This window comes from Myiozetetes cayanensis, unplaced genomic scaffold (genome assembly GCF_022539395.1).
Source record: "Myiozetetes cayanensis isolate MyiCay16 unplaced genomic scaffold, myiCay2020 scf9, whole genome shotgun sequence".
Lineage (NCBI taxonomy): Eukaryota > Metazoa > Chordata > Aves > Passeriformes > Tyrannidae > Myiozetetes > Myiozetetes cayanensis.
In genome coordinates this window covers 7,623,482-7,645,143 of record NW_026088185.1, presented here as the reverse complement: position 1 = coordinate 7,645,143, position 21,662 = coordinate 7,623,482, and the positions used below count along the sequence as shown (strand labels likewise).

The window sequence follows — 21,662 nt, the reverse complement described above, 5'->3', positions numbered from 1 at the left end:
ATAGGAAAGATACTGTTTTCATTTAGTTACTTTCTTCTAAACCGGAAAATTAACTTGGCATCAACAACAGGCAACCTAATTTCACTCCTGCAAATGCATAAATGACATCTACGTCTGAAAAGTTGAGATCTACTACTTCTAATATTTAGACAGATACAGTGAAAGCAATTAAATTTACTAGAGTAGAATAATACTTCCTGTTTTAATAAGTATAATTTAAATGTAAAATGAGTTCTGTGTTGGCAGAATAAAAAAGTACCCACCATATTTAATAACTTTATTCAAATGATACAAGACACTTGCCTCTTCATTCCAAAGAGCTCTTGATTTCAATCAGAAGACAGGCAAAGCTAGCAGAGTATGCCACTCATAATTTTAAAAGATAATAAAATGTGATAATCAGTAGCTGGAGTGACAGTGTGGACTTTGAAAGGTTTTCTAAATACTTGAACAAGAATAATATTCTCTAAATGTTTATTTACTTCAATTGGCAAACAGAAGACCTTAGCTGGGTACAGAGACTGCATATACAACACAGTCTGTTGTCAGTTGATGAGATATACCATTTTTGTTGGAAAAAAAAATCACTGAAAACTGCAAAGCTAAACAAGATTTGAGTAATCTTCATGCAAATTTAAAACAAGTGTTTAAAATCACCAATCTACAGAAATCCAGCATTTCCAGTCTTGCCCTTAGACTGTTACATAACAGAAATTAAGTCTCCCTCTCAATGTATTTATAACAAAAATTATCTATACTTGTGGATATAGCAATTCTGTTTTATTACCTTCCCATTGGCTCTATTGATCTTATTCACAACTTCTGCAATAATGATCTTTTCATCCACAGCATCTTTAAGTTTTTTGTACTTGGGGTTCTCGCTGATCTCCAAGTAAGCCCCTTGGAAGGGCTGTCCAACACTGCCCAACAGAAGGACAAAGGAAACATGAGTTAAACACCTCAGGGAAGATGCAAACCTCCTGACAACATCACAGGCTTCGTAGAGCCAAATATTTTCAATGATTCTACAATGCCAGAAGCTTCCTTAGACTTTGACACACCCTCTCCCAAAGAAAGTCACTCACTGCTTCATTTCTAATGAGAGAATACTCTTAAGAAACCAGAAACCTCTACTGACAATGTCTACCTTTTCTACCTGTTCACTCTGGTGTTGGCATCAATCTGTGCCATGCAGGCACAGTGTGTCAGCAGAAGATAGCATGGGAATTGCTACACAGTAATGTGGATAAATCTCCCAGCACATTATCCCAGGGGAAAGGAGAAAGGACGAGAGGAAAGAAATGGTATGTGTATTAGACACAGAATCTTATATACACTAACAGCCCAATGTTGGCGAATAGAGAGAAAGCTATCACCAAAGACAGAATATGATGTTTTCCTCCTTGTTCTGCAAACATTTTCCAATTAAATGGGCCAAACTGCTATGGATATCAGACACAAGTACACCCTTGCACATGCAATCAATTGTGATTTAAAATCTCCCAATAACAGTCTCTGTGAAAACGGAAAATAAAACCTCAGTAGGACTGACACAGTATTAATACTGACAGGCAGGACTTCAGTGAAGGACATGAACTTACCTTCAAGATCCGCTGTTGTTTGTAAAACAGGTAGCAGCTCTTTGTCAAGACCTGCTGTGCCTGCATATCCCCCCATCTTTATCCACCTCAGGGAGTTAAAGCAAGGGCTTCACTATAGGTTAAGAATTGGTGGACAGTGTCACTGGTTGCTTTGTTACCAAGTGAATTTAAGGAATCATTTTGACTAAATTACAGTCAAAGCACTAATGCAAAGCTTTGCCAAGACTAGAGCCCAAGAGAAATGAATATATTATGTGGAACAGCAGTGCCTTTGCAATTGCATCTCTGGAACAGAGGGAGATAGATGGGAGAGAAAAGGAAGGGTACTGGAATTTTAGCACTCACAAAAAGTTCTTCTCTTAAATAATTATATTATACACATAAAATTAGTGACATCCTATGAATCATTATCAGACTAATTAATCAGAAAGTTTACACAGTAATTTCCTTTACCCTTAGGTCAATTTAAAAAAAATCTACCCCCCAAAAAAACAACAAAACAACAGTAGGAGCTAATCAGCTCTGAATACCAGACAAAAAGAGATAGAAATAATTGTAAATGAGTGCAGAGTGAGGAAGGCATTCCAACTTTCTACCACACTGGGGCTTTGGGGTTTTCTTTTGTTGTTTTATTAATGAGCATTATGAAATTATAGTCACCAAAACAGTACATTCCCTGTGGACTTTGTCCCTAACCAAATGATGACAACTTACAAGCTAAAACTGAAATGAATCAACAGTTACTTTCTATCACACATGCCACTTAAGAATGTCTTGGATGAAAATAACTCATATATATACATATATATATATACTACTTTATAATATTTCACTGTTCAGTGTTGGTGTAAAAAGTACCAAACTAGGGATATAAATAGAATTTCTTCCTTCCCAAGGATCTCTACACCAATCAGATGCAGACTGACTAAAAGCAAAAAAACCCCCTGCTTCCTCCTAGAAAGTCCAAAGGCATCACCTTTCTCTTTTCCCAGCAGCATAAAAAGGCATCCCAAAGCAAACAAGGAGCAAACCACAATCTACCCTATACAGTCATTAAATAAGTGATCTACTGAAGGGAAGAAGAGAAACAAAAGAGAAACATATCCTGAGCCTATTACAGGAAAAGGGGAAATGGCTCAATAAAAAATGACACAAACCAAAACTAACAAAACACCCAAACAACTAAGAAGAGCTTGTCCATGCATGGAACTGCTCTCATCAGATTCCTGTTCCTCTGCTGAATTTTGCTTCTCACTCTACAGTGCCTTGTTCCTACTCAGTTCAAACTATGGCTTCTAAGAGAGAACTCTCCTGAGACAGACAAGACCTTTGTTTCCAAGAAAAACACAATTTCTAAGCTCATATTCACTTAAAAGTGTAAATCAGCTTATTTCGAGGACATCAGATCTATCTTTTGTCAGTTTCATTGTGTACAAATAAACCTGTATTCCTTCAATAAAATCAGATAGTACTGCACTCTCGAGTAATGCTAGCTCTGCAGATAGCAATGACAAGAATTTGTCAGTTTTAAAAACTCAGTAATCTGAGAAATCAAAAAACTTACTTGCAGAAATTTCTCATCACTAAAAAAAACCCACAAACAAAACCAAAAGAAAACAAAAAACCTCTAAAATGGAAATAGCTTTTTTTTTAAGTCTCCTTTCAAAAACATATACTCCAATATATGTAACTCTTACATTACCTAGTCTTCACCTTAGAGCATTATGGCGAATGTACTAAGTTTGAACACAGAAGAGCTCCCTGGAGTGACACAGTCACAGCCTTTCAGCTCACTCCACCTTTATTGGTTGCAGGAAACAGAGTGATGGAAGCTAGAGGAAAGGGTCAGAGTTATTCCCTTCTGCAAGCTCTTCAAACTTTTACGATGTGAACAGGTCAGGGGGAGTTAGAACAACAAATCATCATGGATTCTGGACATAAGTGCTTGATGGCACAGGATTAGTGGGCTGCAACAACATTTAAGAAGCAAACTGAGGTCAATTTTCAGGATTGTAAAGTAAAATGATGAAGGAACATTGTCAAACGAGGAAAATGTGCTTTTCTGCTAAAGATAAAAAGCAAAATCTTGTTTAGTTTCCTGAATCTATGTAAGGATATTGAATTTATTGTACACTAAAAGCAGCAGAACCAGTCATTACCTGGCTGGATATAAAGCCTTCTTGTCCTTGAAAAGTTCACTTGCTTCCAGTTTTTCTTCATATATAAGCTTCTGCTGATCTGTGAACTGATCTCTGTACTTTTTACACTACAAAACAAGATACATTAAACAAACCATAAAATTATCTTTCCCAATCACAACAGTACCACAGACTAATGTTTGTTCATTGCTCAAGATGCACATTCTTTGTATGCTTCTGAAGTGACTCAGCTCCATCCTACATGCCACTGTAACAAACAGCAGAGGTGTTTTTCTCCTCTAGATCCATTCTAGATACTTTTGAATTACACCAAAAACAATACATAAAACATCTCATGTAAGCACGTTGCACTTGAACATGAGCTTAATCTATCAGATACAAGTCACTGGACAACTGTGCTGAAAAGTTTCGCAGAAACATACAGACAGTTCCACAATTGTGGAAGTTTATATGGAAGGAGAGAAAGAAAAAAAAACTCAGCTGAGAGGATGAATTTTGCAGGCTCAGAAAGGAAAACTGTTCCTTGACAATTCACAGAAAACATACCCCTCAAGATCAGTAAAACGTCCCATCAGCACTCGTACAGATCTCACCATTCTCTCCATCCAAAGATCCAAAACAAATTTCAGCTAACCACAGCTCATAAGTAAAAAATTCCACCCAGTACTTCCAATGTTGGTCTAAGAGCTAGTCCCAATCCTGGCCATGGACACAAGTATTACAAACTATTAATTAACAGACATACTGTTTAACTGTGAATGTAAAAGCTGATGGCAGGAAGCAAACCTCTCTCCCCAGCCCCAGAAAGCAGCAGGCAGGATAGTTATATCCATTTCAGGCCAAAGATAATGATCAAAAACCATACGTCCTCCAAAGGAATAAAATTATCCTGGCTGGAATGGAAGGAAATACATTCTAAAAATAGCCCCTTCATGAACTGTTGAAAATCACGTGAAGAAGTTCTGTACAGACTGGACCGGAATGTGTCCTACCCTCCACAAATGGAAAATCCTCTTTAGTTCCTTATGAGTTGAATCCAAGAAAAGGTAAGGCCTTGCTGGCCAGTTTTTATCTATTGGTGATAAAGAAGGCATCTTTTTCTTCATTTCCAGGAAGTATTTTTGCATCTGTGATAAAATTGAAGCAAGATGTTTTATTAATGTTCAAATATCAAAGTTATTGAAATATAGAAAGAAAAGCAGATGCTCTGTGATTAAAAAGCACAGTTACCAAACTGCAACTCTCAGCTCTCATAAACCTGAATAGGGATTTAAAAAGCCAGGTATATTGAGAACTGCAGATTTAGATATCACAGAAGTATGGCAAATACTTAGCACCGTTCTTACACCTACAAATACTATCACTATCCTTTCTTTACAATGTCAGAATATTAACTTGTCAGTTTTCCATATGCTTAGCTTGAATATTTCCTTATGAAGACTATCAAGGCCATAACACAGCTGTTACATTTGATAGAAAATAAAAAACTTAATAGACAGAAAATGTACATGTGCTTTGTATGGATATATACATACAAGTCTCTGAAGGGTAAATTCATAAATTTTTCTTCCAGCATTGGCTCTGAAGAATTTCCTGTACTCTCTACGGACCTGGAAAGTTAAACAAACCCTCAAAGTGAATACAAAGAATGGATTTGTTTGCACAGGTACTCTTTTATAAAGGTCTATGGTAGAAAACACTAAAACAAGCATAAATGCATGCAAAAGGTTCTCTGAAATAGGAACATTACCTGGATTAAAATGTATGAAACAGACAAGAAGTCTGAAAGACACCTCGGCTGACCTGAGTTCAGCCATTTGCAAATTTAATGAGGAATTTGAAATACTTCCCTCCAAAAAGGCAAGTGATTCAAATATTGTTGAATTCACAGTATTAATCAATTTTCAATAGGCTTTTGCATAAAGTTGGACTGAAAAAGTGAGGTACATTCAGTGATATAATTTTCTTGTGTCCGAAGTGACACTGATTTGATGTTAATTACAGGGCTAAGTGGTGAACTTTTCTGATTTTTCACCTTTAAGATTCTTAATACACAGACTTTTCTAAAATAAAAAAAGGATTTTTTTTTCAGAGCAGACTTCTGCAAGAAAAAGCTCTTTTCACACAAGCAGTCTTCATTCCAAAACAAAAATAAGATTTTGGTGCTTGATAAGAACAGAGAATCAACACAAAGGTTGCCTAATGTCAGCAAGCTTGGTATTTGCTCCCAAAATTTATTAAAAAAAAAAATTAAAAAAGTGATCAATGAGAATAATTTTTGCAGGTGATACTAATTTTTAATATATGCTTGGAAAGGCAGGCTTCAGAGTACTTCTTTTGCCCCTTGTATTTCGAACAGTGCTGATTAGCATACATCGAAATTCAGAGAAGGCAATTTGAGAGAGCCCAACGGGTTTGCAGTTTTATGTGATGTCCAGGTTCACATCAAGGCAACTGAAACATCCCCCAACTCTCTTTTTCAAACTTTGGCACAGCCTGCAACACACCTATTATGAGTTTTGGGCAAAACCCAGGGAAAACATTGTGGCTTTGCATAATTCACCCCACAGCAACATTTAGTGGTTTTAGCTAACTCACTGTGTGTTGCTGGATTCTCTGTAACCAGAAAATAAAGGGAAACCAATAGAATAAAACCCCACATGAACTAATAGAAAAGAATTTCCTTGGCTTACTCTGGCACCCCTTCCACCACATGATGACTGTCATGCATTTTAAAATAAGCCAGCATTTGGAAAGCAAGAATCTGTCACCATTTTGGGATTAAAAACACCCCACAGATAAGCAGGTTTTGCTTATTATGCATTAAGGTGCATCAATAAAACTGGCAGCATTCAGCTGTCATTGTTCTATGCAAATTCAGCACAGAACTTTTTCCTCCTTTATTTATAAGAAAAATTATTAGAGTTCTTATTCGCTCATTTACTGCCAGCTTTAGTTCTCTGTAATTAGTGTACATACTTTATTACTTATATAGGGATGGAAATTAACACACTCAAAGCCACTCCAACCACAATCATTCCAAATCTGACCATGTTCTCACAGTCTCTCTTTAATGATCTTGCTTTATATTATTCTTTGTAAGCTGCAGGGTGGGTAAATTAATTTGGAACAAAGGGACTAATATACACCCACACATCCTATTGGCGCTGCAAGGAAGCTGCAAAGCAAGCACTGAGAAATGCAAGCTGCTCCAGAAAAGCCTAAATCTGCCAACTACCACAAATGCTATTAAAATCTACTTATCATACAATTAAAAACAAAACCAAAAAACCCCAAATCCTCAATAATTAATGATTTTATCTCGATCATTTGTATCAGCTTTAAATCTTCAGCTTTATATGTCATGGGTGAAAATACTTTGCCATCAAATTACCTGTGGTAACAGTGATGTACTGGAATGACAGACTGTGGCTGTATTCAGAAAAATCTGCGTATTTCAGGTGAGATACAAATTGGAAATGCCACTTATGTTATTTAACAAATGCACTGAAAACCACACCACAGACAGGCAGAAACATATTCCTGCTCTAATGTTCCTTAAATGTTTTGCATTCATCAGTTTTCATTTAAATGTTGCTGTTTGATATAAAACGGCCTCTGAGTTCTCAGGAGGGACATATTCTTGTTTTAAAATCATAAAACCAGACCCACTTTGGCAGTAGTACCTGAACTGTGAAAGTGTGATTCTGATCTGCAGAACGACTTCTTAAAATGGCTCCTTTGTATTTTCCAGCTCTGGTTTCCATGTATGTATTGTAATGCCTTTTTTTTTTTTTTTAAATACAGATTAACATGTATTATATATAATTATATGTTCTCTAACTGTTTTTCCCATTTCATCATTGTTCGGATGAATATGAGAATATGAGAGTTGAACTTTCCTCTGCATTATCAAATAAATTGTTCCTTTTATACTTCTGTAGTGTACAATATCCCTATTAGCAGAAGGCACTCCCAGCCAAACAAAACTGATTCAGATTTCCGCAGCTCTTCAGGACTGCATCTGTAAAACTGTGTTATGTAAATCATTTGGGCACAGACCTAAAACCTCTCAAGATGCCATTTTCACAGTCTATTTACAGAGCAGAACTACATTTTTCCAGATTACAGATGTGTTTTCTTTTGCCAACCAGTCCTTGAAAGCAAGGGGCAGAAAACAGAAGGCTTTTGTACATCTCAATTTTTCTGGGAATTCATGGCTGTCACAAGCTATAGGTAACTGCATGCAATGCCACGCCCTAAAAAGGCTGCTGGATGCAACAGCACCTTTCATGAGCTTTACGTCATGCCCTCGACATGGGGGTCAGGGGTCTAATGTGAGCAGCAGTGAGTCATAGATCTCCACCCTACTTCCCTTTCAAACAAGCACAGGTCACAATAAGAAAATACATCCTTGTAATCTTTACAGATAGGACCTTTGCCAATGTAGGTCAGGTTTTTAAGTCAACACTAATAGGGTCCTTTAATCTGGCATTTGTCTTTCACTTTAAACCTGCAGTTCCGATGCCCAAATGCTGCTGTAAATGAGGCATCTTCAGCTTATGAACTTTTCAGCAATGTCCATGACAAAACAAACCAATGTAATTCTCTGTTAAAAAAACACATCCCTACTCGTGAACCCACACATCTGCTTGAGTTAGTAAGATGCCACGCTTCATTGAGTTCATGTTGACAGATGGGAGTGTTGGAGAAAGTACCTTCAGTCCAAGCCAGTAAGCCCAAATGACTGCAACAGCATGCTTACGCCTAGCCTCCTCCTTCAAGCGTTTCAATTCCCTTCGAGCCTAAAAGGTTTAGATAGTGAACAAAAGAGACAGCCCGATGCAGGTAGCACATCAACCAGGAAACGGCCTCTCCCAAACAAAACAGCCAACTTACAACCGAGGGATAAAAAGATGGAAGAACAGCATTTAAACCTTTAACACCCGAGGTGTCAGTGTGAATTGGTGTGAAGCCACGTAGAAGGTCAAAAAAGCTTCCGACGCTGTTTAAGTGGCATGTACAGGTAAGAGTTTTGTCTGACCTATTACTATCAGCATTCCCCTCCTCCTCTTCCCTCCTCTTTCCAACTCCCAATCAGTAGTAAGGATCCCATAGCTTGATTCTAATTGGAGAGTTTTGCCTGCAGTTTCATGATCAAAATGATGCGTATGGAAATGAAGACTTACTAAAATCTCCCTAACTAGTCAGTTCTTTCACTGGCAAGTGCCTGGGCAGAACAGAATCAGCTCCGAAACCACATGTGTCATGATGACTTTCCAGCATTGTAATGAGGGCTTTTATTCTGGAGGTTATTTTTTATTTTAACCTTTATGTATTTAAAAAAAAAAAATTCTCTAGCCTGGTAAATGAAGTCTATGAAATCAAGGGTAGAAGTCCCCAAACCTAGTGCATTCCTCTTGTACAAAGAGGTAGACACCTGTACCTACCTTTCATCAATCATTCCATTTTAGGAAAGCAATTTGCAAACTATTTTAACCACAGAGGCATGTGTGGGCAACCTAACAGAACGTCGCATTTTAGGAGATACCAATATTATCTGATGACAATGTTCAAGTAAAAGGAAGAGTTCCAGTACTACAGGCTCAGTCACGGCAGCTCTCGCCATATATCTGCACTTGTCAAGTTATAAGTTATCAGACTTGTGTAGCAGCAGTTCCAGCCTGTGCCAGTCACGCTCTTCTGATGCAGCTGGAGAGGTTAATGCGTGTTAGATGTAGACTCTCAGATTACATTTTCACTCATCTGCTGGGAAGAAAAGTTACTACTACACAGCAGTGTAAATGCAAGAACTATGCAAAGCTAACTATTTGCCTGTCTTATGAAAAGGAAGGGAACTTGAGGCTCACTCTTGGGTTTATTTGGTTGGTTTTTGGTTTGTTTTGGATTTGTTGTTTTTTTTTTTTTGTAAAGCAAGTGATTTCTGATGATAACTTCTAGAAACTTTTGTTCCCCATATTCCTCTGGGAAAAAATAAAGTATCGCACCAATAAAAAGTTGTCTCTCTTATCCGACACTGTAATTCTTTCTCAAATATTGATTCAATTTAGATTATCATTTATATATATATATACTATATTTCAACTATTTATATTTAAGGAACAAGAAGACAATTTTTCATTAAATTCCTGTGAGCCAATTGATAAAAATAACTACTAAAGCCATGTTAAAAATTGTCCAAATCTACTAAACATTTAAATGAAGAGCTTTAACACAGTTAACACTATTGCATCCACTTTCTGGAGGTATCTTTTAATTCTAAAGAACATCTTAAATCTAGGAAAATAAATATCACTTCTGCAGTACTGAGTGATTTTTTGGTGAAAGGAACTCTGATTAGAAATAAATTCTCAATATATTGTGCTTAAACGAATGCAGAGGAAACTGTGTATCTGTTGAATTGTATAATTACCTAAATATCAAGCTAGAACTGAAAAGTTCCAAAGACTCTCTAGTATGAAGGGAATTTTGTACATGCTTGTTTGGATTCCCAGGGCTGCCATTTCACAAGAAATCTAATAGGTTTATATCAAAATAGCCAAGGTCAAACTCAGCATTATATTCCTGATGTAATTTCAGTACATATCTCCTTCTAGCTGGCAAGGTGTTCTGACATCTGCCCCCCAACCTAAATAATAACTGAAAAAATGTTTAAATTTAATGTATTTACTGAATACGGTTTTCAACTAAATTAGGAATTTACTAATTGAAACCAATACATTTTTGACCTCTAGTGAGCAGCATTTCAAATGTTCACATAACCCACAACTACAGGCTGGGGATTAGCAAGAATCTTTCAGTGGGACTTTGCTTCTGAAAACAAACAGCTGATGCTGGAATTCCTGGGATTTTTCTAGGGCTGTAAGTTTAGAATTGCAAGCTAACATCATTTTCTGCTAAAAGACCAGCTCATAAAATTGTGCTTTACTTGTACTTACTAAAATTTTCTTACTGGTTCAAATCACAGCCAGATAATCAATTAAACCAATTAGCACTAAAATTTAAAAAAATAGTGTTGTTTTGAACTTGCAGACGAAGACTGTCCATGGTGCAGATTATACAGCCTGGTGAAAATCTCAAATGGATCACTAACACAGTGTCACTGAAAGCACTTGTTGGGGGCTGGAGGGGAAGACACCAAAAAACCCCGACCTTCTCTCCCCCCACAGATCATGCTTTGCATATTCACATGTAGTAGTTAAATGCATTCCCTAATTTGAGAATACTGTAGTCTAGTCATTTTTAATCTAGTCTAATGGCTTGTTATTGCAAATCTTTACTTGGTTGCCATGCAAAGAATTTCCTACTCTACAAAAAAAACTGGCATACAGAATGCTATCAGATTTATTAAGGGTGGCATGAATGGAAATGGAAGGAATTGATGATCATGCTATATTATTTAAGAGTGAATTGTATTAGTCATTAATTCTCACTATTTAGTACTAATTAAATGTTGATACTGTTGGGTAATGAAGGGTGGCATGTGATATGTGCATGAAGTACCTTATATCCAAGCCAGCAAGCCCAAATAACAGCAATAGCATGTTTATTTCTAGCCTCCTCTTTCAGTCGTCTCAGTTCCCCTCGTGCCTGTGATGCATTTGAAAATAGGATATAGAAAAGCTTAGGAGAGAAAAGGTTACTGCAAGTTCCCACTGGTGCAAGGAAGAAAGAAAGAAACCAGTCACTACAAACAGCAAACATTAAAGCGTGGCCCAGCTTCCCAGGCTGCAGTAGCTAAAATATGTTAGCAGCAAAGAGAAACTAAAAAAAAAAAACACACCTGTATAAGCAGTAAGAGCAGCTTAAGCCACTGCAAATATTCACAGACAACTATCCTGATGGGCCTTCTTCATTCCATACAGCAACCTTTAAGGGCACAATTTATTGCCCTGTTCTTACCTGGGTACCATGCCAATAAGCGGCAATTATCGTGGCAGCCTCATTACAACGCTTCAGATGCTTAAGTTCCCGAAGAAGTTTCCGAGCCTGTAGGCAATTGAAAACATTATTTTACTAACTGATTTTTATGATTTTAAACTAAGGCACTGCAACCTGTAAATCTAGGCAAAACCAAAAAAACAATGCCTCCAATCCCTCAAACAAATACATTCACAAATGGCACACAGCATAACATTTGCTGTTCCAGTAAGGATTCTGTGCACATGAGACAGCTTGGGACTGGCATTCCAGGGCATCTTAGTTCGATGTTCAGTTTTCTCCCAGATTTGCTGCATTATTTGAGATATCCATATGCCTGTTTGCACAATGGCAACAATACTTCTTCTCCACACAGTAAATGTCTTACCCATTTACACTGCAATAAAGAATAAATCACAAGTAAATCGGCTGGCTTTAGGTCACACTAAAGGCTGCTGTCATACCAGGCTTTCATGCACAGTAATGCTACTGCAAAAGAGCTTGTTCTCCAATGGCAAACAGAAAGTCATAACTCAAGATGATGCTTTTAACCCAGTTTTCTTCAAATAACACTCATGGGAAAAGACAGCACATCAATAGAAAGGTCGAAAAGATATTTTTAACTCATTTAAACAAAATAATAAAGACAAAGTAAAAATCAAGAAAAATAGCAAAATCAAATTACGTTAGCTTATTGCTGGCAAACTTTAAAGCCTTCCGGGCAGAAGAGGGCTGTTTACACCAATAGCTAGTAACTGCAGCCCCTTCCCTGTCTGACAGGAAGGGAACTGGCTCCAGAACTAAAGGCAGTTCTCTCTTCCTTAAATAGAGGGGACAGACTCCTTTAGCAGGGTGGAGAAAAGTTAATAAGAAAACAGAGGAGCCCAGGGTCATTTTTTCTGAAGCTGGACAGCAATGGTTGCTTTGAGCACTACGGCTGCTTTCATGTGAGCTGTTAACCTCATTTTTACCCCTTATTAAAGCATCACTCCTTAAATCTCTACAGTGGTTGCAGGATTATCCCTTCACAAAATACAAACCTCTCAGAGAAGAAGCAAAGTTGTAGCAAATTGAATCAGAGGACAAGCCAATAGTGAAAAACTACTTGTTCAACATTTTCACTCCTCCTCTTAGCAGACAGAGGAGAATTGAAGACTTAACCCAAGTAACATGCTGCCCAGGCAATCCAAACTCTTTATTTTAAGCCTGCTTTCAATTTTTTTTTATTCTCTGAGAATCCTGTTAACCGTAAAATAACTGTCAATCACAACTTATTTCTTACCAAATCATTCCAATGCTACAGTTTGCATAAGCCCAGTGGCAGAGTCCCAGAGAATCCTGCTTTGGAGCTGCTAGGCTGCCTGATTAGCATGTACCTATGTGCGCTCTGATCACCAGACTCACTTATTCACACTCAAGCCCCTGTAAAGAGGTCTCCTCTCTCTAAATTCTTTGGCAGAAGATGCCTCAAGGATAACCCAGTAGTTTCGTGTGGTCCCAGAATTCCACTTGCACTGTTTGCAAGGATTTATAGCCCAGGCAGCATATGCAGATGTCCCAAACTCACCTCCTCTACAGCAAACATGAGTGCTTGACAATGGCTACAGCACAGCCACAGTTCCATGGACAGAAGGCATAAAAGGCAGGAGTCTCAGAGCACTTGGAATGCGTTTTCTGACCTGCCCCTTACCTCATCACACAGAGACAGCTGCAGTAACAGGAAACTCACCTTCCATCCTCTGATGTAGGACTGTACTATAATAGCTGAACTCTTTATCTTCTGATACCTTTTTTGTTGCTGTATTGGAAATAAATACGTGACGCTTAGAACAGAATATTGCAACTGCAAAATACTGCATAGTAAACCTTTCACTACTAACATTTGAAAATATGCTTCAGGATAAACATAAAAAGCGAACAACTTCTGACTGAGCAGATCAAAGAGCAGATTCTGTGTCCAACTCGAGGGGAAACAAAGCACACCAACAATGCTGCATGGACAATGTCACTCTCTGTTTACAGAAACACTAAGTTCATGGTCAGCAGCACAAATGCAGATTAAATGCTAACAGTAACAGCTTTATTTGTCTTTCCCACCACCAGAGTACCACACAAACTGTCACAAATGCTCAGGTTTGTTAGCTAAGCTTTTCACCACCTTTTCATAAGACCTGTGCTGTTCCTGTTACCCGCAGACCCTTTATTATACCAAATGCTGATGATAACTAAGGAACAGGAAAAAACCAAAACCACTGATTCCTGAATGAAATGCTGGAGTATTATTCAAGTGCGCTAGTCTGAACAATAATTTCCCTAGACTGGAAAACATTTTCCTTCTAAAAAGCTCAGTTTTCCAGTAGTCCAGTGTTTAGTATAGTACTAAGTTTGACACACCTTGTAACAAGGCTTTTATACTTGACACTCAGTCTACTCAATGACAGTGAAAATCTCTGTGAGCAAGCTGGAGAGAATCCCCTCTAGGCCACAATCATGCCATGACTGATGTCTATCATGCATTTCAAGGGGACAGACAGGCAAGCGTCTGCAGATCCTTGGGTCAAATGTCCAGCATAAGGAGTTGTCAAAAAGCTTTATTCATGCAAGGGATTAATCATGATAACTTCCAGAACACAGTGCCAAACAGTCATGTTGGGTTAGGAGAATGGTGCCTCCCATCTACATGAAGAAGCAGAGGAAATGTCTTTATCATCACACGTAACCAGTAAGATGACTGCTGCCGTGTTTCACCAGTGACCCAATAAAGGTTTACAGTTAAGAAATCAACAGTGCTTGGTCATGTGTTAGTTTTCATTTCTTTATATTTAAAGTTGCACCAATCTAGCTGCAGTATCTCCATTTTAAATTGATTAAGATTTCATGAGATCATAATGAAGCCATATGGGCACAACGCAATTCTGTAATGATGCGGTTTGTAGAAGTGGTGCATTCAATCACACAACTTCAGAGAGAAGAGTTTTTACAGTAAAAAAGCATATATTCATACTTTTCCCGAATTATCTATATTTCCCTTTAATTATCCAAGAGAAGTGAACCAAACACTAATGGCTTTCAAGATGGTAGACAGAAGTGCCTGTCAACTGAAAAACACAGATTGTCAACTCTGCAACATGAAGTTTAAGACTTTTTTCCATATTTTATCAAGCTTTCTGATATGCTTGTGCTATTCTTAACAATAACACAATGCAGTTCAGATGTTTAAGAATGGGTTTCAAATTAAAAAACAAATCTGTTTTATCATATAAGTCAATACTATTTAGTAACTGACAAAAAGACATGGAAGAGTCATATAACAGGGCTGTTCAGTTCATGGAACAGAACAACCACTCCACAGACAGATTTGAAACTGCTTTAGAACTGTATCAATAACGATACTGAATTACAAATCTTAGGAGTTATAATTAAAATAAATCCCTGGGATCCTCCCAAGTAGCATTCTTGAGCCTCAAATGCAAAGGTTCCAAATAAGGCAAAAATACAAAAAGGCTTGGGAATGACTGAATTCCACAGAACTGCACATGTATATTACTGAACATTTTTTACACATTAGCCATATGTTTTGAAAACACTGTAAATGTCGGGCAGCACAGCATTTTAGATGAATGAAAAAGACTGTTCCCAGCTGGGCCACAAAAATCATAATCCTGCTCTCCCAGAGTTAAAAGATTCTGTTGAGCTTTTCAATTATTTAAGGGTAAGCACAATGTAAACACTTCATTGTAGTCTATAGAAACTAAATTGTCTTTATTCACACCATTGGTACCTAAATATTAACATAAAATTGAATTCTTTCAACGCCTCTCCATACTTATCAAGGAAAAATATCCTATGAAGGTTATATGTATAAAACAATGATAAGAACCCCCCATTTAGTAAGGATAGTATCTTACTGCGTATCTCCTGACCCAGGAAGCAATCACAATCTGGCTTTTTTTCATTAACAAGAAGCGAGTACGGCACTTCCAACCTCTATAAATCTTTTCAATTAGAGTAGCCAAGTCCTCCAGCCGCTGCTTTCTCAGATCTTCTAGTTTGAAGAGCTGGGTGTGAGGGGTTTCAGGGTTTTGTTTGACATTGGAAAAAAAAGAGCAGGAAAGAAGAGACAAGATAAAAAACCAAACCCATAAGCACAGATACTGTAAGAGAACTCTCTTCTTTATTTAAGTCCCCTCTCAGACATTTTATTTCATTTATCTCCAGAGCTATAAGCAGATACACCAAGATTTGTGGCAGATACACTGTCACAACTCAGTGCATAAGTTTTACAATAAATTAAGGCTGACAGCTATTGCAAAGTCTTGATTCGCACCAATTTTAATGGGTCTAACAGTAAAAAGTTCCTTTTTAAACACTATATTCACAATGATATATCAAAGCACTGTAAGTAGAAGAATCAGTAGGAACCAGGCAGTGAATGATGCAGCTCATAACAGCTTGTCCTCATGAGAGAGGGCTGGATTTTGCAGAAGGCATTTTTCACTTACCGTTCTTGGGTTGCGGATGAATATCTTTGATCTACCAAATGAAAATTCCTCTTCAGGGATTCCCAATTCATCAAACAGCACCTCTACTCCAGCCCTAAGAAGGAGTAAATGAGCTTAACAAACATGACCCCTAGCACTGAAACTTCTTAGTTTACATATTCACAGCTTAATTTATGGAAAGGAAAGCATATTTTAAACCCTTAAATAGTACTTGATGTAAGAAGATTGAAAACTTAACTCATTTACTCACTGGTTATTTAGCTAAAGGCAAGAATAATCACCACAAAGATTCAGAATAATTTGATGAAAAAAGAGTAATTTTTATTTTACAGCATTAGCAATGGCCTATTTTTTCCTTTTACATCTATAATTATTTTACTTAAAAAGAAAAGGAAAGGCTCTCACACTAATGTCAAAATGTGAAACACAGACTGACAAGTTTGACAAATGCTAGTGTTCCACTCTCTTACCAAATGCATTTCATGAATGTCAACAGAAAAAAGAAGAGAGGAATTGTGCAGATCTTTGCAATGATTATTATAATGCTATTGTTATCGATGCTACACTTCCACCATTATCTTGATAACCTAAAGATTTAAAAACTTAAAGATTCAAATTGCAGCTAAAGATGTGTATCTATCATGAAAGAAATTTAAATTACACTATTGGTGGTCACACGCAAAAAGAATTAATAGAAGCTTACTTGCCTACTCCAGACATTATTTGCAAAAACACATGTGAATACTATGCAACTTAAAAGTATATATTTAATACAATTGATTTGCAAGAGGCATTATCTCAGAAGTGCTCCCAATCACTATGTAAAATCATTCTTGAAAGGACAGAGGAAGATTGTATGGCTGCCTTCAAAGAAATGAGTGCTCCTACACTTTGAAAATTGCTTTGAAAAAGGTAAGTGCCCTCCTGATCATTCCCGACTCCTAGTAATTTTGATTCCACTCCAGTATCTTCTTCTCTCTCTCTCTCTCACCTTTTCTTTCAGATCCAAACCAGTAAAGGCCACAATATATTCATTTTGCAACGTATGCAAAGCATTTTAAAAAAATCAGACCATGTGGAAGGAAGATAGCGATTTCACTCAGGAAATACTCCTGTTTACCTACCTGGCTGGCCCTCTCCAGTGGGGCCACGTCTGCTTACAGAGCATTTTGTACCTTTCCAGGCAAGGCTCGTATGCCTGCCTGAACGCGTAACCCGCCCTTCTGACCCGGACGTTCTCCAGGAGGCCGAGGTAGCGGATCTGGTGGCACACCAGGGCATCGTTGAAAATGTGTGCAGCCTTTTTGTCATTAGGTTTAATGCACCTGGAGAGGAAAACGAAAAGGGACACTCCTTTGCGGCACTGTAGGCGTCAACAACAGTTCTTGTGAGTATAAACCGTATATTTCAAGAGTTTATCCATTTATCCTTGAACATCGAGACTTTTTTTTTAAACTTCACAAAAAAAATTCACCAAAGCTTCGCCATAGGGTAGTTTACCTGATATAGTTTGGATTTTTTGTCTGGAGATTTTTCATCAGGGTAGCAACTGAAGCCTTGAACTGTGAACCCGCTGTTGGTGGTCTCTTCAGATTGATCTTAGCAGGGTTACCTTCTGGGAACAATGCCTTGATGAGAGAGTGGTTGGCCTTCCACATGGCCTGGGAGAGGTCACGGTACAGAAGATCATTATTTTTATCAACAAATCCTTCCACCTGGTACATAACCTGAAAAATAGAGAAGAGTCTCATCAGAGCAGGTTTGGAACTATAACATAGGCCAGTTCAAAACTGACCCAAGAAATTAATTTATCCCTCTTTCTCAATATCCAAAACAAACAAAAGACATTTCAGCTCCCGTTTTAAATTTGACAGTTGGAAGACTTTTTGTTGGATAAAATTTCTGTGAAGATGCTACCTGAGAAAGATGAATCTTCTCATACTGCTAACAGTTCCCTGAGCTGATCAATTCTGGTTTCTGAAATGGGACAAACCCTTCTTCCATGATAACTCTGATATGCCACCACCTGCCATGCTCCAAACCAATCTTTTTTTTTTTTTTTGGTTGACAAAAGGTTTTCTCCCTCTCTTTTGACTCACAACAGCAAAAATGCCTTTTCCTTTCAAATTATTAATGCTTACATTATTTGCCTCAGTGAAACACAATATGAAATATCACCTCTTGCTATTACAGCAGCAAGTAGCTCCTCAGGGGACTGTTATTTTAAAGGACTTTTACCAGGAAAGCAGTCCAACAACAACAAGCATGAATACAAAGGTCTGACCTGCAGCTGAGGACCCAGGAGGCATCCAGGGGAACTTCATGCAGATCTCAGAATTGCTACCAGCTTTTTTAATTTTTGAGGGTAGGAAACTAATTTGATTAATTGTGACAAGTCATCTGGCTGGTAATACAGATTCTTCAGCTTCAGTTCTGTACAGATATGTACTATGTACACAGAATACCAAATAAAACTAGCACTGACATAGCCATATTTTACATAACAGCAGGCCACTGGGAGCTCAGGCAGCATTTTACTTTGGAGGACATGTTTCTGGTTCTGGCAGGTGTAGTAAATGCAACTACTGAAATAAAACCTGTTTGTATGAACTTACTTATATTTCATAAAAGGAGGGTCAAATTTTTGTTGTCCAGTGACTAGATCAAAATGTTCTCAGATGAGGATGGAAAAACAACATTCCTCCCAAAATAGGAGGAATTCACTGGCTGCACTGCTGGGTAAGAGAATGCCCATAACAATCAAGGATACTCAGTGTCTGCTAAGGCACAATCTGTGTGCAGTCCTTCCCAAAGTACTGGGGTATTTTCAAATCAATTTGAATTTTGACAACCAAAGAAATACCTATGTATTAATATCTGTAAGATTATATGCAGTTACAAGATCTTCCTGGTAAATACATAATGTTTAGTTGATGAGTGGTTGCCTCAAAGGCTGAAAGTCTGATATTTCCAGAACTATTCTGACTAAGCAAATTGTTGAGCTATTCAAAATTGTAAGACTGAGAAAATATTAAAAAGTATTAAGCAGTCCAAGGGAAATGAAAAACTTTCCAAATATTCTTTGCTCTGTGAAATTATCACTTTAGCAGATTCAGATGAGATATAGTTTTCACCCTACATTTCCTTTTGAATTTTTTTTAAAATAAATTGTCTTCACTCTACCAATTTAATTATTTTGATTTTCATTAATAAAAAGTCATAATGAACTACACATTGAAAGCTGTCAGACTCATATTCATTCATATTGCTTATTTTGTAAAAAGTAAATACTTTGGCAAGCCCTCTGTGTAGTTTTCTCTTCCATCTGCTTAAACACACAGAGTATCAAACTCAGTTCCTTCAAACTTTCTCAACAACATGACTAAGGACTGCAGCTAGTTCAGTGACAAAGAGCATGTTTTCCAAAATATGTTGCCTTCAAATTTGTATGAATTTTTCCCATTGTAAACAATGTTTTCTTTCCAGAGACACAGCAGCAGCACTAAAGCACATGATGAAAGGAGAACTGGCCTTGAATTTCAGCTAGAGCAGCAGGACTTTGTACAAGGGCAGGTAGTGACAGGACAAAAGGTAATGGCTTTACACTGACAGAGGGCAGGTTTAGATCAGGTATCACAAAGAAATCCTTTCCTGTGAGGGTGGTGAGACACTGGAAAGAGCTGCCCAGAGAAGCTGTGAATGCCCCAACCCTGGAAGAGTTAAAGGCCAGGTTGGATGGAGCTCTCATCAACCTGTTCTAGTGGAAGGTGTCCCTTCCCATGGCAGGGGGGTTGGAACTGGATTATCTTTAAGGTCCTTCCAGCCCCAACCATCATATGACTTCTGAAAACTTTCCAGCCCAAATCCCAAATCTTAGGCTTAAGGCAGAAAAGGTTAAGATAGGTCTGGATTTTTTAATCAGCCACAGTAGCCCCCACACAACACGTAGTCCCTGCTTCACCAGGTACCTTGCCAGCGTAATGCTGAATCCTGAAGCAGCTGTGGGGCAAGGAGGTGTCATTGAGGAACCGGGAGCACTTGCTCATCCTGCTCTCAAAATGCTGGTGAGTGGCACAGACTTGGTTCAGTTTTTCTAAAAAGGTGTCATCAGTAACAGTTCCTGGTCTCAGGCATTCTTCATCCAGCATGGCCAGGATTCCAGTTTGGTTCTAAAGTTTCAAGACAAGAGCTTTAGTACTTATTTCCATTGCATTCCATCAAGGCATAAAAAGGAGATCGTTCTCCTGTTTGATTTCTGCTATCCAGAAAAACATTCTCCAGACCACCTCAAAGCTTGCCTCTTTTCTTAATGACCATTTCCAACAGATTTTTAGCACCCACATTTTTGAAGGACTGCTAATGAATCTTGACATTCACACTGAAGTTTTGTGTCATTTACTCAGACTGTAGAAACTCCAATTTAACTGAAAGTAGCCAGTCTATGCATAAAACCATCACATATTTTATATTAATGATTGAAAACTGTTCTTTTCTTGCTGCAGTAAGTCCATAGGAAGTCCTCTTATTAATTACAAGTATTTTCTGTACCTCAAGCAGTAACATGTCATTGAGTTTTCTAGTTTCCATATAAAAAGAAATGTTATTTACAATGTAACATGTGATATCTGCTGTTGTAAACAGCAGTAAATGCAAACATTTAAGAGTTGTTTAGTTTTGGGGTTTTTTTCCATAGGTGATGCTGAATATTTCTAAAAAAGTAATTGTAGCTTTATAGAATACTCCTTTTTAATAAAATGAACTTTTACCATAGAAAATAAGATGAATAATACAACAAATGGCTTGTTTCATAAAATTAAAGTGCGCGAGGATACATGAAGACTTAACAGATAAATTAAATCCATGCATTAACATTCAGAGATATTCTTGAATACAACTTACATTTTCTATTAGGTCACAAATTATAGCATTGTTGAAATATTCAATATTAGTCCATTCAATCCCCTATAAAGAAAAAACAAATCAATATATGAACAGGAAAAAAATGAAGGGAGCTCTTCCTCTAGGCAATTAAAATTATATTCCTGTTAACACGGATACTGCTTTCAAACTTAATTCTATACGCTTACCAACAGTTTTATTTTTTTTAAGAAATGCAATCATCTACTACTAACATTATCTGCGCAAGATGACTGTCCTTGAGCGGCTGCCAAACTTGTTCTCCATTCCTTTCCTTTCCCCCACCCGTGTCAGCTTCCCATGCACTCCCCTGGCACCAGGCCAGGCTCCTCCCACCCAGCACCGCGCTGCCCACGCTCCCACTGCTTAGAAGGAAATCAGCCTCTTTCACTGCAAGCATCTGAGACCAAAATTTCTAAGTTCTTAGTTGTTGGGCCTTTTTTTTTTTTTTAAATAGGAGGAAGAAAGAGGGCTAAATTTAGATGAGACCAAATATCAGCAATAAAATTTCCAGGATGAGATGCCAATGCATCACAAGGTAA

The 21,662-nt window shown here is 37.7% G+C and overlaps 1 protein-coding gene across 3 annotated transcripts in view; it reads right to left on the bottom strand.

Annotated features, from left to right (window-relative positions):
- MYO1B (myosin IB) overlaps nt 1–21,662 on the bottom strand; it is a 112,624-nt gene that overhangs the window by 7,413 nt on the left and 83,549 nt on the right. The window contains exons 15-28 of one of the 3 annotated variants that reach the window (XM_050340118.1): nt 21,103–21,165; nt 20,172–20,372; nt 17,704–17,930; nt 17,328–17,528; nt 16,204–16,297; nt 15,610–15,759; nt 13,431–13,499; nt 11,684–11,770; nt 11,285–11,371; nt 8,479–8,565; nt 5,296–5,370; nt 4,753–4,887; nt 3,761–3,867; nt 788–920 (exon numbers count right to left, since the gene is read on the bottom strand). In XM_050340118.1, the coding sequence (XP_050196075.1) occupies nt 788–920; nt 3,761–3,867; nt 4,753–4,887; nt 5,296–5,370; nt 8,479–8,565; nt 11,285–11,371; nt 11,684–11,770; nt 13,431–13,499; nt 15,610–15,759; nt 16,204–16,297; nt 17,328–17,528; nt 17,704–17,930; nt 20,172–20,372; nt 21,103–21,165 (1,716 nt within the window). The remainder of the gene's footprint in view (nt 1–787; nt 921–3,760; nt 3,868–4,752; nt 4,888–5,295; nt 5,371–8,478; nt 8,566–11,284; nt 11,372–11,683; nt 11,771–13,430; nt 13,500–15,609; nt 15,760–16,203; nt 16,298–17,327; nt 17,529–17,703; nt 17,931–20,171; nt 20,373–21,102; nt 21,166–21,662) is intronic. The other 2 variants (XM_050340119.1, XM_050340120.1) reach the window with 2 other exon arrangements.